This window comes from Anguilla rostrata, chromosome 1 (assembly GCF_018555375.3).
Source record: "Anguilla rostrata isolate EN2019 chromosome 1, ASM1855537v3, whole genome shotgun sequence".
Classification (NCBI taxonomy): Eukaryota; Metazoa; Chordata; class Actinopteri; order Anguilliformes; family Anguillidae; genus Anguilla; species Anguilla rostrata.
Window position 1 is genome coordinate 9524662 of NC_057933.1, and position 17171 is coordinate 9541832.

General features: G+C 45.5%; 1 protein-coding gene across 2 annotated transcripts in view; it reads right to left on the reverse strand.

Moving 5' to 3' along the window:
• Positions 1–13995, reverse strand: part of nin (ninein (GSK3B interacting protein)) — a 34769-nt gene extending 20774 nt beyond the window's left edge. The window contains exons 1-4 of one of the 2 annotated variants that reach the window (XM_064321004.1): positions 13659–13995; positions 8274–8482; positions 6441–6534; positions 3963–4135 (exon numbers count right to left, since the gene is read on the reverse strand). In XM_064321004.1, the coding sequence (XP_064177074.1) occupies positions 3963–4135; positions 6441–6534; positions 8274–8462 (456 nt within the window). In that variant the 5' untranslated portion in view covers positions 8463–8482; positions 13659–13995. The remainder of the gene's footprint in view (positions 1–3962; positions 4136–6440; positions 6535–8273; positions 8483–13658) is intronic. The other variant, XM_064321012.1, reaches the window with a different exon arrangement.
• Between the last annotated feature and the right edge of the window lie 3176 nt (positions 13996–17171).

The following is a 17171-nucleotide window of genomic DNA, read 5'->3' on the forward strand; positions in this document are numbered from 1 at the left end:
CCTATTTTCCTGTAGCCACAGAGTGTTTTGGAGAAATACAGGACATTACAGGAGTTGTCATTTATTAATGCACTGCTCCAGTATATCCTGACATTTATACCAAAGGCAGTAAACAACATTATTGTTGTGAGCACAAATATTTCCACCTACCACACACGTGTTTGGTGTGTGTATTTTAGTAGTATCTGCTAGTATTTCAGGTTATGGGAGGTAGTAAATAATCTATCATGACACATAAACGACAAGGAGCAAACATGGCTCTCCAAACAGTCGCTCCTCTGTGTGAAAGACAAGGGGTAAACACTCCAAACAGGCACAACCAGGATCACTCAGCGGTGAACACAAGCTTTTGGAAGTTCAGGAACTTTGTTGGAAAAAAGGGACGATGTGTGGAAAGAGTGCCGCTTTTCCAATAAAGCCGAGAGTAAAAGATAAAGCAAAGATTACGCTAAAAAGAGTGGTAACCTTTAAGATGGCTCCACAGAATTCCAAGTGATAAAATCAGTAATTCCTTCAAGATGCCGTATTTTCTTTAGAAATGTTTTTGTGGATGTTTAAGCACTGAAACGTCCAAAATACCAAATCATCAGAAGCCCCAAACTTTGTCCAAAACCCCAGCCTATTTGTCAGCTGTCATTCACTGCACGCCCACATGCATCAGCTGGTGTTTCTAGGTCGGGGAGGATGGTGGGGGCAAGGGGTTATGGGATTGAGGAGGACAAGAGCAACAGCAGAGGCATTGTGAGGGCTCGGGACCAACAAAGGGTCAAAGGTCAGTCACCAGGAACTGGGGGAGAATGGCGTTTTTAAAGGGTGCAAGAGACGTAGGTCAGCCCTTAAAGGTGTGTGTGATGCTCATTATCTGCAGCCTGCAGGAAGCATGGCACGGATGAGCATGCACACACTATTTAAACCAGCCGAGTGAAGCCCATTGTGCTGTTCTGGAGAGGGTGCAGGAGGGCAGGGGCATGGGGGGGGAGACGCATAATGATCTGCGGGAAGGGGGTGGGGCTTTCGGGGGTATTGTTTTGATGGAAGTTCAGGAGAAATCCTCACTACGTCACTTCTGAAGGACTGAGGAGCAGATGGTTCATCTCCCCTCTGACCTCCGTAGAGTCTACAGGCATCTGCAAGGGGTGCTCTTTGTTCCTCTGTCAACCCCCCCCACACGCCAAGCCCCCCCCCCCCCACCACCACCGTGCTACATCTCCTGGCCCCATCTGCTACCCCTCCGCCCGAGTATTGTTCAGCACCTCAGTAATTAGAATTATTTCAAGACGTTCCATTCTCCACCTAGGAATGTCTGCCTTGGCTTTGCACTTGGGAGTTGCAGGACAAGCCCCTCAAGGGCAACGTCGTGACTGTGCTACACAAAGAACGTAGCGGTGTGGCAACACCGGTACATTTTCTGCCGGCGGGTCAAAGCCATATCTCACGGTGACCTATCAGTAATCACATTTTAGACGATTGGAGATAGCAGAGACAGTGAGGGGGTTTGTGCAGACGGGTGGGAAAGAAAAGTGAATCTGTGGCCAAGTTGAGAAAAAAGGCTTTGTGAATCTCCTTTAAGCCCACATTTTGAAGAAATCTCACAGGGGCTCCAAGACAACACTGGCCTCTTGGAGCACAAAGAGCAGGATTATCCTGAGACAACAGCCTGGAGATCAAACCCGCTGACTGGAGAACTGTGTAATCCTGTAGAGATGACCGGGTCTCTCTGACCGCAGGACTGGAGAGCAGCCTGCTGAGGGGGACATGTAGGGGGCAGAGGTAAATCTGCATCCACCTGACCTAGAGCAGGGAGGCGACAGCTGCTCCACCGATCACCACTTAACCCTTTAGAATGTTCTTACCTGGACATTCTAATGCTGATGTCACAAACACTGCTGGTAATTGAAAGCAATGGAGTTCTAGAACTCTGACCTGAATTTTGAAAAAAAAAAAAAAAAACATTCCAGAAAACCTACTCTTCAAAAGGCTAACTGTATTACATTTGGCTGATCCACATGGTGCAAGGTACAACCTGATGGTCTGTCAGATCTGAGGTTGCAGTCAGGTAAGTTCAGTAACAACTTAACAGATGCATCATCAGATCTGATACCCTGATATCCTGTCTGATGTCCTCTTTCTGATGAGGATCACAGAGCTGGCTGAAATACCATGTTTTAACACAGTAAATGCCATTCTCTCTGAAAATAGCAATCATGAAAAATCAAGGAATGCACTACAGATATCAAAAGGGAAACCCCCTGTTATACAAGCTGTCCGATAACTGGCCAGGAACAAGTCACCAACTGCAGCGCAGTGAAATATGAGCACATAATGTAATATAAAAGTGTGCTTGTGTGCATGTAAGGGAGTGTGTGAGATCTACATGGTCAGGGAAGCATGAGGTTTGGCACACCATAAATAACTGATTGCATTTTGCCCTTCTTGGTGACCCTTCAAAAGTGAACAACGTTGGCCTGTCTCAACATGATTGGGGAGGGAAAAAAAAAACAACACATACAGTGGTCACCACGGCAACCTTCATGCTGCCAGTGCTCAGACGAAGGCCAAAGTCCCTCTGATTCACACTCCACTTTTCTGAGCAGAGGCAATAGACGACACAGAGACCTTTAACAGACTCCTTATGACAAAAATACGCAAAACCGTGGGCCTGGGCGTGGCAGAACCAGACAGCTCACATCACAGAAGGTCACCACCAGAGACACGGCTGCCCCATTCTGAGCCCTGACAATCTGTAGGCCCACTAACATGAACTTGACTACGCTCTCCCAAACTGATGGACAATGATACAGTGATGTGCCAAGCATACAGCATGATGGGCCTTTCCACACAGGGGTAGCCACAAAATAGAGAAGATTAAAATATTTTTTAAGAAGCACTAAGAGTGAAAGTTTGAGTGGGTTAAATACAGTAATTTCACAGCAAAGAAATTCATTAATAATACATGAGGGCATCCCCCCCACTTATGTTTTAACCAAATTCTCAAACGCAAATGAGAAAAACTATTATTATTACAACCGAGATGAAAAGTATTTTGGACAGCTGAGGAAGCGTAGCACGTCAAAGGCTTCATGGAGGCACGATTTACCACCATCACTGCAGTCTGGCAGTGCAGTACGACCACAAACACACGTCCGCATGACAGACTTGCTTCATACTCCCACCCTCCCCGCCCTTCTGGCATTTATTAATAGGCAAAAGATGACACGGCAAGGCCATGCACGTGGGGGGGGGGCATCGGAGCGCGCCGGCGCTGGTGGGAGAGTCTGCGCCGGACTCACATACCTTTAAGCTGATTAGACCAGAATAACAGCCCTTCAGCCGGCAGCGGGCACCGCGAGGCACAGAAACACGCAAGGGCGGCTAGAGGAGCTGAAACAGGGGCCCTACCCCGGCTCAGCTAGAAAAGCTCTGCACAGAGCGCCGTCTGGGTGTGTTTCATAGCAACGGCTCGAGAGAGAGAGAGAGAGACGAGGCTGAGAAAACCAGGTAGAAAGAGAAAGAGGAGAGAGAGAGCACTGCCTTTGGCCTGAGAGCCACGATGACTCAGTCACACTCACTGTACGCTGCTGGCTTTCATATCCTCTTAGAAAATGTCAGCCACGTGACCCTATCTCAAAAAGGCACAATCTTAGACGAGCCTTGGCTGCTTCAGTGCATACCGTCTAAGATTCCAGACATTGTTCAGACAGTTGCCATCACAAAGCCACAGATTGGACCACTAACTGGGCCACAACGACAATTAAATGAACTCTCCTTGATCGAAGAGTGGTGAATATCAATCGTTTTGATAAGGAGAGATTCTCAGTGTGTTGTGAGTGAAGTGTCCCATTGAATATCGCCCCTGATGGCTGGCCTCATAGATAACAGTGCATTAGACGGTGCTGTTCTTACTCATTTGAGGCAGGTGAAAGGTAAGACACCGGGGGGACAGTGTGGGTGACGTGCTTTACCTCTCGTTTTCGGGGGGGCACCGCGGGGTTCTCCGCCTCCTCGTGGTCCTGTCCCGCCGGGTCGGAGTCGGGCACCTCGGAGAACCCGGTGACGGAGTCGTGGGACTCTGGGACCGACCTCCGGCCGTAGCGTTTGCCGTCCTTCACGAACTTGGGCCGCGCCTCCGGGGAGTCTGCAAGGAAGGTCGAGCGCCCGTCAACATCCCGTCAACACCCCGTCGACGCGACCCAAAGGCTATCCACCGCAAATTCCTTATCGAACCTGTGTTTTGTAGTTGTTTCAATGACCATGATATGCACTTTTGTGCGTTGCTTTGGAAAGAAGCGTCTGCTAAATAAATGTCATGTAAATTCAACTCCGTGATCGCTGCTGTAAAGACAAGGATATCCTCCCAGAGGGGAACAATCTATTTAGTTCATCAGAGGTATGAGACTAATAATGTCCCTGATACACATACCACAACGGTCAGGTTTTGCTCTGTGACAGAATGCAACCCAGGTGAAGACTCAGATGAGCCAGCATGGCTCAGATGGTGAAAATACCTCAGTTCTAAACCCTCTTTGATTTACACAGTCTAAACTTCACTGTACTGAGACAATAATCCCTCTTAAGAAAGGGTCTTAACCTCTATCCCCCTGTCATTCTCTTTCTCTCCCCCACCCTCACCGTTGTGGCTGAGTAACTCCTCTGCCTCATCTGACCATCGAACCTTAGCCTGCCGCCCCTCCACAACAGCCTGCCTATTATGCTACCAAAGGCACTGCATGCATCAGTTACACACCCTCTTCTCCGTTCCCCACTGTATACTCCCACACACTGGACTGAGAGACAGGTTTCGGGATCACATCAAACACAGCATTTTAACTTGCGAGGCACTGCATTGTTCCAGTACCATTAACAATGCCGGTTTATTCTCAGAACTAAAATTCACCTGCATTTTAAACTTTTTTTTTTTGGCACAAAATTATAAATTATATTTAAAAAGCCTAAACCTCCTTCAGAAAATGTGGGTCATGAACTTATTTAAAGTCATCAAATTAAGAATTAGGGGAATCGCTAACACCTTCCAAACAGCACCAGTACGTTTTTGCCCCAAAAAAGAAGGACATGAAGACAGTGTTACTGCATTCTGACAGGTCATTTGTGGAAACCCATAGCAACCGCTCTGGTGACTGACAACATGTACTTTCACAGGAGTCAAACCAGGGGAAGTGAAATATGTGGCCAATAAAGGTGACAGTGGCTTGGGCTACAGGTGCAAACTAAAGCAATTTATTCAATCATCTCTGTCAAAAATAGAACACATTCCTGCATCAGGACAAGATGATGCAAAAGCTGCAAGAAGAGCCACTCAGGACAGGAAGACGGTACTTATTACATCACCTCTCCTTCCCTTAACAGGGTGTCTAGATGACAGTTGATTACAGCAAAATTTTCCTTCGCTAAAATTTATTTAAGAGCATTGCAGAAAACAGGAATTACGGAATAATTACGTGAGGAATTATTTCAGGAAACGTAGGCAAAACTGCCACGTGTCCATAGTGAGTATTTCTAGCATTTCATACAATGTATGCGAGGCGTGCCGTCTTATATGGACAAATGTTTATATTATACAGGTTAATAAAGAGCAGGAAATGTGCGTGTGACTGATCAGTATGCTGTTCACACAGGGCTCCAGCAGTGCGTTTGAGGAAACCGGGGTTTAGTGGGGATATGGAAGCAAATTCCTGGGCTCACGGATGGGGGGGGGGGTAAGGCTAACAGAAGCAAGCCAGCAGAGATTCAGACCCACAGCCTGCAAATGCCCAACCATAACCCCACACTAATATCCCTGTGGACCAGTCAGTGGGAGGCGGCTTTTGCCCATTGGCAATTTGGAGGCTGCCACCGTCAGCACCACGTCTCATTATTCCCCACAGTGTAATGCTGACACGGCTGTGTGGTAACGATGCACCCATAATGCACCTCTGACAGCCAGGCTGCTGGCTCGGCCTGTCACGGAGCCCGAGCTGTCGCTGCTGATCTCGTCAGGCTGAGGTTCCCGTGCACCAGCGCGCCTAAGGACCGGTATCATCCCCGGATGCCATTTTGGGAACGGCGGACGAACGCGCAATCCAACCGAAAAAAACTTTCAAACATCTTCAGGAAAGACTTAAAATGCAAATATTATTTCAGCACTATTTTTGCTCGTGGCAACTCGAAAATTAATGAAGATAATCATCACGGACAAAGCAGTACGCTGTGCCATTTTGAGTGGAATAAACACATTTAGTACATGGCCTGCGGGTGGAGGCACATTTATTTTGCTTGCGTAATGAACACTGGGAAGTTTTAATGTGACACTGGAGGGGGTGTGTGTTTGGGGAGGGGGGGGTGTTATTTCTTTATTTCTGGCTGCCATTACAGGGAATCTCAACCACACTTTCCTCACACACTCAACATTTAACCCTTCGATCGGCAGGTTAGGAACCTCTTACCTGGCGGCGAGGTGGTGTCTTGGCCTGTCACGGGCTCTCCTGCTCCAGACGACAGCACGAGAATAAGCGCGTCCTTGAACTGCTGGAAATCAACCTGGGGAGGAAGGGAGAGCGACGCGCGCGTGAAGCTGGAGCCGAGACAGAGACAGCGCGGCCCGTTCAGCAGAAACACACACAACAAGCGTTCAGTGTCTCTGCGAGTCCTTCCTTCGGGTGGTGTGGAAATGATGGGGGGGGGAGAGGGGGGGTTGCGCTCAGCTGCACGAGCTCCTTTCACACAGCAAAGCAGCAGCGGGATCCACATCAGCAGCCATCGCCGACCTCTGACCCGCAGTCCGCCGTCAGCCGCCACCCCCCCCCCCAGCAGTAGCCACGAAGGCACACGCAGTCGGGCGTATCCCCAAAGTCCCTCACTGAAAAAGTGGGGGTGCGCGAGCCAGTGACGGACTGACAGGCCTTAAGAAGCAACAGCTGCCAGATCTGGGGACCCGCGCGGGCCCATGGATATGCAGATGCCCTTTGTGGCGCTGAGGCGCTGAGGGGGGTGGGGAGGTTGGGGGGGGGGGGAGTGTGCCCAGCGACTGCTGGGGAATGGCCCCTTACAGCCCCCATTGTGGAGCAGGCCCCCTGAAAGTCCACGGCTCCCCCCTGCCCCCACGTGCTAAAAAAAAAAACAAAAAAAAAAACACTGAGCCCCGTCATAACCCAGCACACAAAGGGGGGGGGGGACGCACTGCTGACAACAAGTCGGCTTCTGGGGAAGGGGGGGGGATGGGGGGGTTAAATATTGAGTCGACAGCATTCTCAGCTGGGAAGCCAGAGGAAGTCACACATGCAATTATTTGCCTCAGCATCATCAGAAAGACCAAAAGGCAACACAAGCCAATTCAGCTATTTCACATCAAATATCTCCATCCACTGGACGCACAAAAAATATAAAAACACAGAGATACTGCATTGCTACTTTGATGCAACACGTACCACTGCAAAAGCTAAAACTGTTGACACATTATGTCTGAAGGGAAATCAAATTGATCTGAACTGATCAGTTTCTTAAAAAAAAAAAGTATCAAATATTGATTTTAAAAGGCCAACGTAGCCAAGGATGTCACTCTCAAGCAATATGGTAGCATATGTGCACATTGACCTGTGCCTTCCAACATGGATACCAACAAAGCAAAGACCATTCTTAATCAAACCTTACCCCCCCCCCCACTTCAGCCGCTGCTTGAGCCACAGTCCGAGGCGCTCGCGCATACTGATCAGCTGGGTTACCACAACAACGGAACAGACACCTGGGAGGTGGCGAGGGAGGGGGGGGGGGGCACTTACGTCCTCAAACGGGAGACGCGGCTGCACCTGCGGCCGCCTGACAAAGACCTGCACCCCGAGAGCCTCTTTCACAAAACCACCCTCAGAACCAGGCGCTAACGCAACAGCCCAGTCTCCATGGTGAACACGGTAATGCCCGTGCAATTAAGCGCCGAGAAGCCAGCTGTGTCCCCTTCATCTAAAGCACCTATTTGTACGAGGCAAATAACCCCCAGCTCAGGTTAGAGGACAATGTAACACAGCTAATAGAGGAACCAAAAAAGGCAACAAAAAAAAAAAAAGACACATTAGTGTAACAAAACCAGAACAGCGAGCATCATCTCCTGTTAGTCAAGATGATGTCAAACACAAACACTGCCTGCACAGCCGTAGTGACCTGGCGTAAAGGCGAAGAATGTGGAGCGGTTAGGGTTAGGGCCTGGGTTTGGGGTTGGGGTTGAGATTGGGGTTGGGGTTGGGGTTGGGGGTTGGGGTTTGGGGGCTGTGCCCGCGGGCCCTCACCCTGCCGTTGGCGCTGTCCTGGTCCCGCAGCAGTGTGCGGAGCAGAGTGGGCGTGGCCTCCTCCAGGTGCAGGGTCTGGCACAGGTCCGAGAGCTCCTGCCGGCACAGGGAGCCCCGCCCGGTGGCATCGAAACTCTGGAAGACTTCTCTCAGCTGCAGCTCATACTGGTCCTGCTGGGCCTCGTCCATCCCATAGCACAGCCCCCAGCCTGCCCAGAGAGGGGGGAAGGGGGTGAGCAGGTACACACACACACACACACACACACGCATTGACGCCCACACGCATACGCACACATATGCAAACGGGCACGCACTGCCCTGCAACCTGCTCAGAGAGGGGGAGGGGCTGAGCAGGTAAAACACACACACATACATGCACTCACACACACAGACACCCAAAAAAACACAGAGACTACAGACAAATGCCGCATTATCTACACGTGTAGGTCAAGAGGGTCAGAACAGCCTACACACTAGCCATCACCCACATCTAGATCATAATCACAGTTTTTCCTTTCAGATCAGGAACACAACACAAGACAACAGCAAGCTATGAACATTAAAGCTTACGCACCAGGTGAAATGCACAACAACACTGGCCATATATATTTGTAAAGCTAGCTTGCGGTTATAAAGTTCTCAGAAACCCTTTTACCAAGACGGGGAGACGGGGCCCAATTCACATCCACTAATGGGTCTCACCCACCTGAGTTACTCTGTATAATATCACACTGCCCACATCAGCGGCTGCAAAAGGCAACAAGGATTCACATTAGTCTATTAGACTGAGGGGGGCTCAGATGGTTGAACTGCTACAGCCTGATCGGAGGCTAACGCCCTACTGTAACTACAGAGGTGCCTGGGAATCTTTAACAGCCACAGTGATCCAATGACAGGGCCTACAGTCATTACAAGCCTAAAAAAAAACACGTGAAACACAGCAACAGTGTGGTTCCATACCGAATATCCAGAGAGGACTATAGTACTGCAAACGGAAACGCACCCAGTGATCCACTGTCAAGCCATCACACAGGGGGTTGGGGGAACACACTGTGGGAGCATTACACAATGTGGACCAAGTAAGCAGACTGTTGATAATTTTTTAAAATATACTTATTGATAAATATGAGTGTGGGAAGCCTAAACGTCATTGTAAATGACTTGGATACACAGGCGTGATGTACTGGTTATTGATTATAGGAGGAGTGTTAGTAAAGCAGGTCAGAACACCTGAATAACTGACATTCAGGTTCCCATGTCAGAAAAAAAAGGGAGCTGTTGAGCAATATGCAAATGTATTTTACATATTCATACATGCATATAAACTCACACAAAGCAACACGCTGCTACTTATTTCTCAAAATGCTCAATCTTTGTTTATACAACATTATTTTCTTTCGTGGGAATATAACATTAATGTTTTGCATGAAAGATATGATGCAAACAGGGAAAATAAATATGCCCGTAGGCCTAATTTGTGTATCAAAAAATGCATCAAATTGCATGCAGAAACATTTTCAGAGCCAGGTTTCTACACAGTAATGCTTCATTTTTTGTAACTATGGATACACTGCGAAATTGGGGATAGTCAAAACATTACACATTTTAGCTTCCAATGGATCACACCCTCGTGGATTAAGATTCACACAGGAACCACACCCACAAACGTGCCTCGTCACAGCTGCATAGACCGAGCCTGTTGTAATGCTTACTGATCGTGACTCTGAGATTAAAATTCTAATTGCCCTTAAATGCGACTCTTCAGCATTCCAACAGCTGTCCAAAGGTCATGAGTGTACACGTGGTGATACCATTTTGCTACCATAGTGTTTTTTTTTTTTATAAGTGAATGCAAAATTACATTGGTTATTAATTACAAGAACAGGCTTCCTTTGACACACACACTCAGTACTTCACAGAATTCAGTGACTCAACAACAGAAAATGGCCATATGCTATTCATGCTCCTCAGATCAGTTACTAGGACTAGTTGCTACAATCCCTGGGATGTTACCACATGTCTTGGTGGAATAGTACCAGTTGGGATGATGTCATCAGGGCTACAGCAAGAGAGGAAACATACTTCCTCAGGGCTGTCAAATGGACACCCTCCTTCCTCAATGGTTAGATGATGAGCATACATCATCTCCAGTGGGCCCAACGGTGCAATCCGGCATCCCAGATTCACTCCCCTGCCGTATCTACTACTCTTCCTGGTTAGTTATTTTGCGGACCAATTGGGGTCTTTCCTGTTTAGCCAGAGCCAATAGCTGCTCGTCTGCTTCAGAGAGGGACTTGATGATGTCCCTCAGAGCTCTTGAGTGCCTTTCCACACAATCCTTGGAAGACAATCAAGGTTGCCATGGCTTACACCCTTCCAATTTTCTCCCCCTGGCAACATAGTAACGGCCTACCCTTGACTGGCTTTCTGATCACCGATTAGTCAGGTCACCAAAGAGGTACTGCTGATTACGCTTTCTTTGAAAATGCATGCTGGTTTTGTTTATCCCTGCCACCCACATTGGAAGACAGCTGAAAGAACAAAAACTCAGCTGAGCTCTATTAAAAAACGAACCTAAAGACTACGATTCAAATAAGGAACTTCGGAAAAACTATGCTTATTCATTTCCCTGTTTTCCCCCCATTTAAACTCAAATATGACTTTAAAAAGGCTGCTAGAGTTCAGAAGATTCTACTTTGAAGCAGTGAACGGGACTGGACAAAGCCATCTGAATGTTCGGAATGGATAACAGAATCTCAGAAATATCTCTGTGTTCTCATTGGTCGATATCCAGTCTGGTAGATTACTGCACAAGTTCCAAGGGTGTGCACAAAGGTCAGTGTATGAGTGCATAGAACCTGAATCAGCATGCAACTGACATAGCTGCCTCTTAGCAACAGCCTTCACGGACAGGGATGATGAAACGTTACCACAAATAGAAAAAGTTACTGCATTCTTCACAATAGTAAGATCACTGGCTCTGAATGGCTGCATTTTGTTTATTAAGACTAATTTCCAGACAGACAGCTTGGACGTTTTAGTCTATGGGCACAGTGCCTCCTCCAGATACAGGAAATATAGTACTGAAAAAAGGCCGTGCCACCTGAATCTTAATATTACATTACATTACATTACAGGCATTTAGCAGACGCTCTTATCCAGAGCGACTTACACAACTTTTTACATAGCATTTTACATTGTATCCATTTATACAGCTGGATATATACTGAAGCAATGCAGGTAAAGTACCTTGCTCAAGGGTACAACGGCAGTGATTTTTTAATATGATTTTTTTAAAGCCTTAAACACCCACAGTGGCCTGGTATAATATCTGGGGAGGTAGGGCAGCTGCAGACAGTGACATCATCATCAATGGCCGTCTGTAGAGCCACCAACAACAGTGGCCAGGTGTCTCCTTGGACCCACTGAGTACAGACAATGGACTGCCTAAATGCAATAAGTGGTCTACACTCTATGGTGGCTAATCAAATTCAAGTGAAGCAGGGCTTTGCTATACAGCTGGCACAAAAGCAGCAGGACAGCTAGCCAAATATGAACCTCCCCCTTGTCCCCATGTATGAGCCATGTTCAGGCTCAGACTGGTAGGGCAAGACAAAGGAAATCATCCTTTTTATAACAATATTTTAATAATAATACACTTTATATCACAGAAAAAAACATTATGCAGAAAATCTGCCATTCTGTTTGCCCAAAAACCATTGGTAATTGTGCTAATTATATTTTCTGTGGTGGCTTGCATCTTGAACTGTTCTGAAGTAACTCACAATGTCTAATAAAGAAGAAAAGCTTGCAATGTCAATGTATTCACCGGTTGATTAAATGTACCAAACAAACCAACAGGGTATGAGCCTTGAAAACAATCAAGTCATTTGCTAAATTCAAGTATATCCCCCACTGTTATTCAGATTTACGGAGGATCTTAATGTTATGATTGCCCAAGGTGACGGCTGCAAATGGTTCAAGTTCCACTTCGAGAGACACAAAGTCACGATAATGAGGCTCGCGCTTCTTAAGGGCTTGACCCTCAGAGTAGGCCACTGAGCCGCGTCTTTGACAGCTGCCGTTTCAGAAATCAGATCGCAGCACGGGATCAAGAGAAAAGCTAACGCTAAACACCTGCTTGCCCTCATAGGGGCTGGTGGTACCGATCTTCACAAACGCACACAGACACTGCTGGCATATCAAAGTATTCCACAACACCAGTCAAGGACGCGCCCAGAGGATGGACCCGTAGTCACCAACATCATTGAAAACATTAGAACATGCACACAGCTTTCCTCCTGAATGAATGTAGGTCATGAAAATCGGTTTTAATGTAGGGTTTCATCTGCCATTGTCACATAGAGGGTAGCGCTTCACACGCGCACAGGGCGATTAACTGCCTGTTGATTGTCAGACAGACACCCATGCATCTACATGCACCTAGCAACGCCAAAGTAACACGCCGAATCATGTGCCATAAAAACAAAAAGAAACTTCAAACAGAGAAATACAAGACTGCACTACACAAAAGGCGACAAAACCCACAATTACAGACTATTGATACAATTACAATCAGACTATTTGTTATCAAGCTATAATGACTCTTGCATTATATGCGACATGCACCATTGATAAGTTCTCATCATAAACTGAAGGAGCATGTACATGAGCCTTACTAGGCAACTAAATCTGGGATGCTTAATTAACTACAGGGTACAAACACGGACACCCTTTCACATTTTAAAGTAGCTAGTATTGTACTGAATTTAAGTACTAGCAAGCGTGTAATTTAATGAATGAAACATATATTCCACAAAGGAACTAACACGGTCGGCGTACAAAAGAGCCACACTGCAACCCTAAGGCTACTTGCAATACTGTCCAAGTTCCAAATAAAAGTAACAATGGCTAACGGGACGAAAGTGCTCGGAAGATATGTAACCAAACCTCTAGCAACGTTACTGGTAGCAAAAATGTTGCCAGGAAAATTATCAAAGTGTTTTTAAAACCAAAATTTCGGCTTGCAAACCAACAGCCTTTAGCCACCAGAACCTAACATTTGAAACACTTGTTCAGCGCCTTCGTTGCACGACTACTTTGAACATGGACCAGTAACATTGAAATCTTATCAAATTCTACAGCTATAGCGACAGACTATTCAACCACAATCTGTTTAAAACATTAAATTTTGCTGTGTTTTACGGACTTGCGGTGAAAATGCGAAACAGATGATATCTGGAAATATCATCGATGACAGTGGAACATGTTTGAATCTAGTTCATTTTGATACATGACACGAGGTGCACTGACAATAAGATAATGCGCGGTGAACACAGCAATCTACGCTCCAGCCTAGCTAACTAGCCGTATCAACAAACTTACCAACAACGTTCCGGACTGTAGAGATGCCCTTCCTCTTTTCACGGGCACAAGAGTGGACTACTCAAGCATTTGGTAAATGCGGCAAAAAGTTTTTTATTTATAGACCAGACTAAATTATTTACTAAGATTTCATATAATTAGCTACACTTTAGCATCCGGACCCCAGTTTACGAATTTCCGCCCTCCTTGAATTTTTAGTTGGGACTCGGCGTGAGCCGTATCCTCTCGGCTCTCTTCAGCTACAAACTGCTCCAGCATAGCTCAGCTGCATCTTGTTTCAGATTTTGAAAAGCTCATGAGAAAGGAGGGGGGGAGGTGACGCCTTTAGACGTAACCAGACATCATCACAAATTCCCTGAGCCGGGAATAAACTAGGCGGACACTTCTGACGACATCACGTGAGCGTTTCTTGACAGCCAATTACGATTATTTTCTGCTAAATCAAACCGCGCTGCTAAATAACGGATTGGTTACTGAAGATATTTTATTCGGAACACAAGACTTAGTGTTGTTGCGAGGCTAATTTTGTACATGCCGAGTATTGTGAATCTCCAATAATGTAAATATGGTATTTAGACTTTGAATCAAATTTGAGTGTGATGTTAAAATTAGACAGGCCTGCCCCTTTTGACAATAGAGCAAGGTGGGGTGGGCCCATGTTGTGGAACACCCTACCCCAAGGGTCTTCAGCTACTTCGTGGGGTACAGGTTTAAAGAAATTGTACAGCCAGGTCAAACATTTTCCACACACTAGTCGACTACTTATGAAGCAATACATGGCTAAAAAGCATTGCAAATGTCATGTGTGTAAGCTAATTAATGTAGGCTAGTTACTTTCTTAAATACACATCTTTATATTGTCCCTGGAGGGAAGCAATGTTATGCTTAAGTAGTGTATATGTAGACCTGGACATAGTTCATATTTTAAATGCGCCTGAAAGAGAAAATGCTTAATTTCCTGTATATAAACAATGGGGCAAGAGCCAAGGCAAACCGGATTTGGCCCTCAGGATGCTGATTTGAACGGCCGCTTCATGCCCGTTAGACTCCTTCGACAGTCACATGATTTAATCACAGATGTCCGCTTATTGTCGGTTCCAAAGGTTGGCTGGCTCGCTCGTCGCATTTATATGACAAACACTACTCCCAAAAAGTAATTCAGCCGTCAGAAAAATGAAATAACTTTTAAACGTGTAGGCCTAATAGCGATTTCATCCTTGCATTTCACTGTCAATGCCCGTTTGCCTGTTCGTCTTGAGACTGTGAACTGAAACCACATGCTGAGTTATAAAAAATAAAAAAACGAAACTTAAGCTATGTTGTTTTGGATCGTTTCCGTTAACGTAGCCATGGCCTTCTTTCCAGTCTGAAATTAAAATAAATGAAGGAAAAAAAAAAAAAACAAGTTGCCAAAATATATGTTGATTAATCTCTGTTAAATTACTCCAGTTTATAATTTTCATTTGTAAGCAGACTGGGTGTTAACTGTGAAGTTCCTATACGAGCAGGGCGGTATAGCTGGTTGTGACTTAAGTGGTTGTAATAGGCTATTTTGTGTGAAATGGTTGCCTATGAGACAATATTGAAATTATTTGATTTAAGGAGTACTACAATATTTCATGATCATTTATTGAACTGGGAAGAGAACATTCCCAAATTAAACAAAATGACAATTTGTTATTGAGATTTAAGATTTAATAAAAAAATATCTCAAGATAGGCCTAGCACTATGAGGAACTCAATAATTACCTAAGGTGCAAAATCTTTCCCACTTCATACCTTTATACACGAGGGAAGACCACATTTCTCAGTTTCTTTATATTTGCAAATAAATTAAAACTGTTTTATTTCTGTTCGGATTTATAAAGTCGGTGTGATGGTTGTAGGGGATTTACATTTCTTTGCCCTTAGTAGGATCTATGCCTCTTTGCCTTTTACCCTCTACCCGTTTCCTTGGATACTAAATCATGTGATCTGTTCCCATTCTTGACCCAGAATGCCACAGCAGGTTATGTCTTTGTCAGATGTCTTTTTACCCCCCAGTGAAAAAAGGGCTGGTAAGATAATGCACAAAAGTATGGCCAGCATCCTACTTATTATATACTCTCAACGTTAGTGACTGGAAAGTATCCCTTGACCCTCTTTAAGTTGTGTTCAGGCTTCTCTGTGGTGAAGGTTGGTACAGCAATCTGCTCCAGCCCTGTCAGTGCATAAATGAGTCAAAGCTGTTATCCAGGGAATCATTTGCAGTGTAAACAAACCTATCCTCTAGTGTTCCTAATTATCACGAGGCACTTACTTTGGTGTGTTCTGTCCCATGTGACACACAGTTACTGATACACACTGGAAAATGGTGCAGGGCAAGACATGGGGTAGGGCTGAATGAGACTCTTGAGACTGTACCTCTGTCTCTCTGCTCTGATGAGGTATCACCTGTTTCCGTAGCAACATGGAGGGAGATGTGCCAAGGTTCTGTATTCAAGCGATAAATTGTTGGTCATCAAGAGGAGGTAGGTTTACTGTACCATACCTTCACTACTTATTTTATGGAATGAACAGCACACATGTTCCTTTACATGCTGATACATTTTACTGTTAAAAAAGTACATTTGTCAGAAGATAACAGTATACTGTCTATTCTCAATATATTTAATGTTGACTTATTACAAACCATTAGTTTAAGATCTAAGAGAATTAGTTAATAATAGTTCAGCTTCTTTGCTACAAACAAAAATATTTGTATTCCGTAATATTGTCCCTCATTAAATTTGTGTCCCTTAATATGTCAGAAGCTAGTTTAAATTTTTTAAATTCTGGGGGCCAGCTAGCAAGGTTAGTTTCTCTCGCAGGAAAAAATGGCTTCCTTTGTTGGGCATAATAAAACTGAAGGGGGAATTAGCACAGTAATTATGCAAAATAACCCAGCAAAACAAATATTGTCGGTGAAACGGACTGGTAATGTATTACCGTTTTATTTAAATCTTTTGCGCCATCTAGTGTCTACGTAGCAAATCCGTGTCTCCTGGAAGAGATGGGTGTGTTTTAAATAATAATTGCAGATTATCCCAACGCTGTACACATGGGAGCTTCAGGCCACAGGGATTCTTTTCCCAGTACGGCTCTTGATTGCGCAATGGAGAAGACGTTTTGAGCGATTATGTAACGCGAATATTTTTATGCCACTGGCGCGTTGGAGTTAAGAAACTTCGAGGCCCCGTGCACAAACCTCCGCGAGGAGGATTCCAGCACCATAATGCTGCGCGCCGACCGATGACAGACAGGCCCCGGGGTTGCACATAAACCTTCCATTCTGTCGCAAAAAATGCAGAGATCTGCTCATTTCCTTCCAAACCAAGGAATGCCACTACTGAGGTCAAATGGAATGAAGAAGCAGTTTCTGTGTTCTTTGTTTCTGGCAGATGGTCATTTTGCTTTTTTGTGAACAGTACTTGAATGTAGCTATATTGGCTTTAATAGTAATACAGACTGGGCATCTTGTTGGAGAAATGGGAT